Source organism: Lathyrus oleraceus, chromosome 2 (genome assembly GCF_024323335.1).
Source record: "Lathyrus oleraceus cultivar Zhongwan6 chromosome 2, CAAS_Psat_ZW6_1.0, whole genome shotgun sequence".
Taxonomy (NCBI): Eukaryota; Viridiplantae; Streptophyta; class Magnoliopsida; order Fabales; family Fabaceae; genus Lathyrus; species Lathyrus oleraceus.
Genome location: NC_066580.1, coordinates 16,260,198 through 16,266,917, shown reverse-complemented (window position 1 = coordinate 16,266,917; position 6,720 = coordinate 16,260,198). Strand labels below are relative to the sequence as shown.

The 6,720-nt window shown below is 34.5% G+C and overlaps 1 protein-coding gene and 1 non-coding gene across 3 annotated transcripts; one reads left to right on the top strand and one right to left on the bottom strand.

Moving 5' to 3' along the window:
* The first annotated feature begins 1,738 nt into the window (after positions 1-1,738).
* Positions 1,739-5,147, top strand: LOC127117709 (KIN17-like protein). 2 transcript variants are annotated; one of them, XM_051047804.1, is made up of 3 exons: positions 1,739-1,820; positions 1,904-2,051; positions 3,561-5,147. In XM_051047804.1, the coding sequence occupies exon 3, from the start codon at positions 3,658-3,660 to the stop codon at positions 4,849-4,851; it is 1,194 nt and encodes a 397-aa protein (XP_050903761.1). In that variant the 5' UTR covers positions 1,739-1,820; positions 1,904-2,051; positions 3,561-3,657; the 3' UTR covers positions 4,852-5,147. The 2 variants fall into 2 exon arrangements, with proteins under 2 accessions (XP_050903761.1, XP_050903760.1); XM_051047803.1 differs by lacking the exon at positions 1,739-1,820 and having other exon boundaries at positions 1,827-2,051.
* Positions 5,148-5,781: 634 nt separating this feature from the next.
* TRNAM-CAU (transfer RNA methionine (anticodon CAU)) lies at positions 5,782-5,853 on the bottom strand. Its single transcript has one exon. It is a non-coding gene; the product is annotated as a tRNA-Met (tRNA).
* Positions 5,854-6,720: the final 867 nt, after the last annotated feature.

Genomic DNA, 6,720 nt, shown 5'->3' with positions numbered 1-6,720 from the left:
ATCAAGAATGCCGTCACTCGCCCCGGTAAACGAGAAGTCATTCATATTCCCATTTGCAACAAAGTAAGTTTAAAACTTTACCATATAATTAATTAGACTTTATATTATAATTAACTGTAAATAATATTTTTCAATTGTTTTTTATCTAAGTGGTCAGTTAGAGGGATGAACTACAATAAGTATCTGAAATACGCTATAATAGTCTATCACAATCTATTGGATCACATTGGGCCAGACGCTGTAATACTCCTACACAACTCTATTTTAATTTAAAAATAATTATCAAATTATTTATCATCTAATCATGTCGTATTATTGTACAGTTTATCTAGAGGCCATATATGAGTCTTAATCATCAGGTTAACCACGATGATGTTGCAATTTGGACAACAAAAACTCCAATTATCCAGTTCATTACTGTAAAGATGCACCAGAGTGACCGGATAAAACTGCAGTTCGGCATGCAACAACAAATTCCAGAACCTCCGACATGTTTGGGAGATTGACATCAAAAAAGAGTCGATGTCAACTGGGATTATTCCGACTGGAGAGACTTTGCAAAAGAGACGTGTCGTCATTGGAGGAATCGACGACAATACATCTTAAACGAACCAGTCATACAAGGTGATATACCAACTCAATAGTATATGGCATGATTTAGGTCGGTTACAACACAACAATTTGTCTCTAAGCCAAAGTATTTGATTGATCCACGCCAACTAGCTTCATCATCATACGCCAACAACAAGTCCCCGTCCAACAACAATGTCAAACCACCCAAATCCAACGACCAACCTCACACCATCACCCTACCACATACACCTAACAACCAAACACCAAACCTCGCAACCCATTCATGCCACACACCCAACCTCAAAACCAAGAATCAAACCCTACCCACCAACAACCATACGCAGCCAACACAATAGTCTATAGCCCATATGATTCATATAATTTATGCCATAGTAGCCCCCCACCAATGACCACCCAAACATCCCATCACCACAACACCCAACCATTGTTTAACTATAGTACATCTCAAGAACCATTGTTTCGTTTCCAAAATGATTCAATATCCAAATTTGGGCAACTATACCGTCCACAATTCACCCAACTACGGCAACATGGGCACCAAACTCAATTATGGAAGCGCCGTTGACGAGAATCCCCCCAACTATTGGGAACAAATGATGACACATCTATCAAATACCAATGGACCTTCTATCGAACCTTCACACCAACCACCATTGGATCATGTCAGCACTCAAAGACCTCAAAGACCTCAGGAAAATCGTGGGAGACCTCGAAGACAGACTAACGCACCTGAATGTGGAACAGAGAGACGTTTCAATCGGGCTGGTCATTGAATTTTTGGCCAGTTCCATGTAATTTTTATTATAACATAAGTATTTTTTTTCAATATTTTTTTAATTTAATTGTTAAATTTATATTTAAAATTTTAAAAAAATAAACTAAAGGTGCATGCGTCAGATGGATTGGCGCATACACCAATGCATACTTACATGCGCCAGCAACTATGACGCCTCCATACAATGTCATTGGAAGCATGCGTCAATGAAACTGAGACCTCCTCTTAAGATTTAATGGATACGTCAGTTCAACTGCCGCATCTATTTAAAAATGTGGTTATTTTATTTTATTTTTTTAAAAATAATTATTTAATAATTTAATTTGAAAAACACGTTTATTTAAAAAAATAATCTGAAATGGTTTTAGACTAAGATTATTCCAACTAATCTCATATTTAAAAGTGATAATAAGATAAAAAACCTCCTCATCAAGAGCTTGCAGGATTTCAGGTACGATTAATTTGGTTCTTTGCAAATACACTTACATTTCATCTTTCAAATCTCGCTTTAACGCTCCTTTCTTCTTCCTTCAGAAAGCTTCGAACCCTAATCCCTAATTTCCAATTCACACCTATTGCAATTACTGCCTCCGCCGCCACCGCCACCGCCATAAACGCTCCGCGTACTGTCACAATCGTCACAGATTCAAGTGAAGGATCTGCTCATTATCGTAGTTACGAGGTGAGTTTCAACTCTACAGTGCCTTCAACTCTATTGCAGCCACATTGTTATTAGAATAATCAAACAAACTTTTGCAGCCACATTGTTAATATTAATTTCACAAAACCTTGCAATTCACAAACAATTATGTTGGTAATGTTGATTTATGTTGTTCGTCATAATCGTTTCTTGTCTATGTTGCTAGATTAGATTCTTCTTATATGCTTGCTTCAAAATACTATTGTATCAAAATACATTATTAATTTATTATGCTTCTGAAAAGTTAGAGGACTAATTAACATGGATACCTTCTCAATAAGTTGTAGTAATTGATGGTGAGATGCAAAGTAATTTGATTTGCAATATAATCTTTTCTCAATTTGTTCATGCGTTGGATTGTTTAGTCTAGATAGTTTACTATGAAAAAGCCATCAATTAGGACTAGGGTTTTCAATTGTGATTCATCTCCTCTTCAATAGATTATGTGTCCTGTCTATTTACGAGGCTTGGGGATTTTGGCACTACACTTTTTCTTCTGATAGTTGTCTTGTTATAACTCATAGCGAAGAAAATAGGTGTATGAATGTAATAAAATATGCAGTATTTACACACATAATTATCAGGGGAAATCTATAGGATCGAGATACCTCTAACAGGTGGAGAAGTAGTCAATTTTGAAAGAACTTGTTCTCAACCTTTTTAGATATGAATCTACCTGAATCAAAAGGGAGGAACTTGCATCATTATCCCAGTTTCGATTCAAACATGGGTTTGATTCACACTCCATATTCTCAGTAGTTAGAGAGGTTTGGATATCATAAAACATGTAAATAATAAATAATTAAATAGAGGAGGGAAAGGACGCCTTGTCTTTTTGAGAGAAATTGTGTCTTTCATCTTGGGAGGTTGTCAGGCCTCTGAAATTTATGGTGTTGTAATCAAGGGGTTATCCTTACTCTTGGTAATATAATTTAAGGTTTCTATTAGAACATTCCTGGACTCATCTTTTACTTAATAATTGGAGAAAGAATCATAAATCATGTTTTGATTTTAAATAGCATTCATGTGCTCAAATAAGAATGTGTTTGTTCCAAGGATTAAAATTATAATCATGGGAATATTATTACCAGGAGTTTTATGCATATCTTTGTGTTTGGTGAATAATATAATTTCATAGGCATACAAGATTCCCATCCTATTATTACATGGCAATGAAAAGTGAGAAACCATTTGTAAATTAAACTCCCAAGAATAGGAAGTTTCTGGGCGTAATTTAAAAAAACTTGAAACAAACATGAGAACGAAAAAATTTTGAGGTCACTTTCCTGGGAATAAATTTGGAATCCGTGAAACAAATGCCCACGAAATGTATATGTTGATCACTTGTCATAATTACACGATATCTTATTGATCACTGTGTTAGCCTGGCTGCTTGCTTCAAAATACTACTGCTTCATGTTCTAATACATTATGAGTTTTAGTTGTTGCAAAGCTGTATTTATTGATGATATTGTCTTTTTTGTTTTTCAGAAACAGGCATAATTTCAGTTGTCTTAGAGGAAGGGAGTGTCGGGCAGGATTACTAATACTATTTTGTTTGATCTGAAACGGTGCATCCAGATTGCCAATGGGGAAAAACGACTTTCTCACACCTAAGGCAATTGCCAATCGAATTAAAGCAAAAGGACTGCAGAAGCTTCGGTGGTATTGCCAGATGTGCCAGAAGCAGTGTCGTGATGAGAATGGTTTCAAATGCCATTGCATGAGTGAAGGGCACCAGCGTCAAATGCAAATTTTTGGACAAAACCCAACCCGCATAATTGAGGGCTATACCGAAGAATTTGAGACTACGTTTCTTGAACACATGAAGCGTAGCCATCGGTTTAGCCGTGTGGCTGCGACTGTAGTGTATAATGAATATATAAATGATAGAAACCATGTTCATATGAACTCCACTGAGTGGGCTACACTTACTGAATTTGTTAAGTACTTGGGTCGAACTGGAAAATGTAAGGTTGAAGAAACACCCAAGGGATGGTTCATTACATACATAGACAGAGATTCAGAAACCCTGTTCAAGGAGAAGATGAAGAATAAGAGAATCAAGGCAGATTTGGTAGATGAAGAAAAACAAGAGAAGGAGATCCAGAAACAAATTGAAAGGGCTGAGCAATTGGTGCAGCTATCTAATCCAGAGTCCGATCAGCCTTCACAGGTAGAGACTACAAGGGAACTAAATGCAGAAGATGGAATTAAGATAGGATTTTCTCTTGGGTCGTCTGCTAAACCTATAGCCAAGGATAAAGGTGAGGCATCGAGGATGGCGTTTGACGAGGTTGATGAAGAGAAATATGAGGAAAAGAATCCTGTAAACAATTTGAAGAGGAAAGAAAGTGGTGGTGGAAAATCAACTTTGGATGAAATGATCCGGGAGGAAGAGAGGAAAAAGGAAAAAATCAACAGGAAGGATTATTGGTTGCATGAGGGAATTGTCGTTAAGGTTATGAGCAAAGTCTTGGCAGAGAAGGGATACTACAAACAAAAAGGTGTTGTGAGAAAAGTGATTGACAAGTATGTAGGGGAAATTGAAATGCTAGAAAGCAAGCATGTGCTCAGAGTTGATCAAGAAGAGCTTGAAACTGTGATACCACAGGTTGGAGGACGTGTAAAAATTGTAAATGGGGCTTATCGTGGATCCCTTGCTAGGCTGCTCGGGGTGGATACAGATCGATTTTGTGCTAAGGTGCAGATAGAGAAAGGTGCCTATGATGGTAGGGTGCTTAAAGCCGTGGAATATGAGGATATTTGTAAAGTAGCCTAGTGAGTTTGATTTAATGATAATTTTTGTGATTCTGTTCATTTGCAGGAGTTGGAACATTTGTTGTTATGTATTATGCAGAAGCTCTAGACTCTAGTGTCATCTCTATAACATAAGTTAAACCATGGCAATTATCTCTTTTGGTAATTTAGAATTCTGATTTCTGGCTATAATTAATGCCAGAAAAGTGCATAAAAGGCTGGTGACTGCTAGTAACCATTGTATCATGTTTGATTGTAAATGTTATTCAGTTTTATTTCTGAATGTTACTGGTGAAATAGAAAGAGCTCTTGTGGGTGCTAGTACCATTAAAATAGGATAATACAGTGTAGCCAAATAAATTGTTTGTTGCCAATGTACAAATTTTGGCTTTGGCTGGATTTATGGGACATATATACTGATGAAATTTTCAATGCTACAACTTTTATTTAGAGCAATTTTGGATTTTAAACATAACCTCCATTTAGAGAAATTGTCTTTCAATTATAGCTTATAGACAGTGCAATTTTAGCTTTGAAGTATTGTTATTTTGGGTATTTAAGCGTCAATTAAAACTGGTCAAATCGATGGTTATACTACTATTGCAACATTCAGAATTAGTAGAAAATACAACTGTTAACAATAGTAGAAAAATTCAGAATGAGAAAACTTCAAGAATTTGTAGTTAGGATCAAGTAACCATTCTGAAATTTAAGTAAATGTCTAATAAAATGGATTTAATAGGCAAATAAATATGCATAACTTACAGCAAAAGAGCCATTATCACTTAAAAATTGAATTAATAGTAAAATGTATGAGTTTGATTGTTAATTTAGTAGAGTATCTTATAACGAATATACCGGGGAAACGAATATATTAATCAATGTAGCAATAGCAAAGCAAGGTTCTTCATAGAGCATGTTAATAGTTGAAAAATAGAAATAAAAAACATTATATCAGAGCCTGGTTTCGATCCAGGGACCTGTGGGTTATGGGCCCACCACGCTTCCGCTGCGCCACTCTGATCTTGTGTTATTGTTTCATCGCAGTTTTTATATCATCAAACTGTTTGTTTTGGTTTAACCATGCATATATTAAAAACATTGGAGTAGAAAATGTCAATACTTAGGAATAATTGTGTAACATCATAAATGAAATAGTTTAAAAATTTTCAAATGAATTTGATTTAATAAAATTTTTAATACTTTAAAAATTCAATAGTTGAACTAAATTGAAAAACTTATAGGTTCAAAATATACAAGTCTTAAAGACTATACTTTACAAATATATTTTTTTTATGTTCTTGAGTTTGAAATAATCTATTACTCAAGTAATTTGGAGCCTAACTAGATTAGTTTGGTTTGTCCCAAACAAACAAACAAAATTGATTGAATATAGGATTTATCGACTCAATATGTAATAAATAATTAGGAACCAAAGAGGAAAGTTTGACATTTTTGCCTAAGTGTAGTAATGTCCAAGATGTGGCATCTTTGGTGAATGGTAATATCCAAATTGGAGTATATTTGTTGTTGGATTGAGAGGTCAAGATAATCTAATTAATCCATGTGTGACCCAACATTTATTGGTTTGCCTACTTAAACATAGAATCTTACATGAAGGTATTATTTGAGTATGTATTGATTAGTAATAAAATAATAAAATATATATTTGGTTAAAATAAATAACTACTTAAGATCACTTTGTAATTGAAATTTAAAGATACCTTCAAAATATATAAGTTTCATTTAACTTGTAAAAGTAGTTTACACTTACACTTAAAAATGCATGTCGTTTTTTAAACAAATACTATTATAAATCATTTATAAGTGATCAGCAAGATATTGATAGTAAAAAATATTTAAACTCAAATAATAACTATGTTTCTTGAAC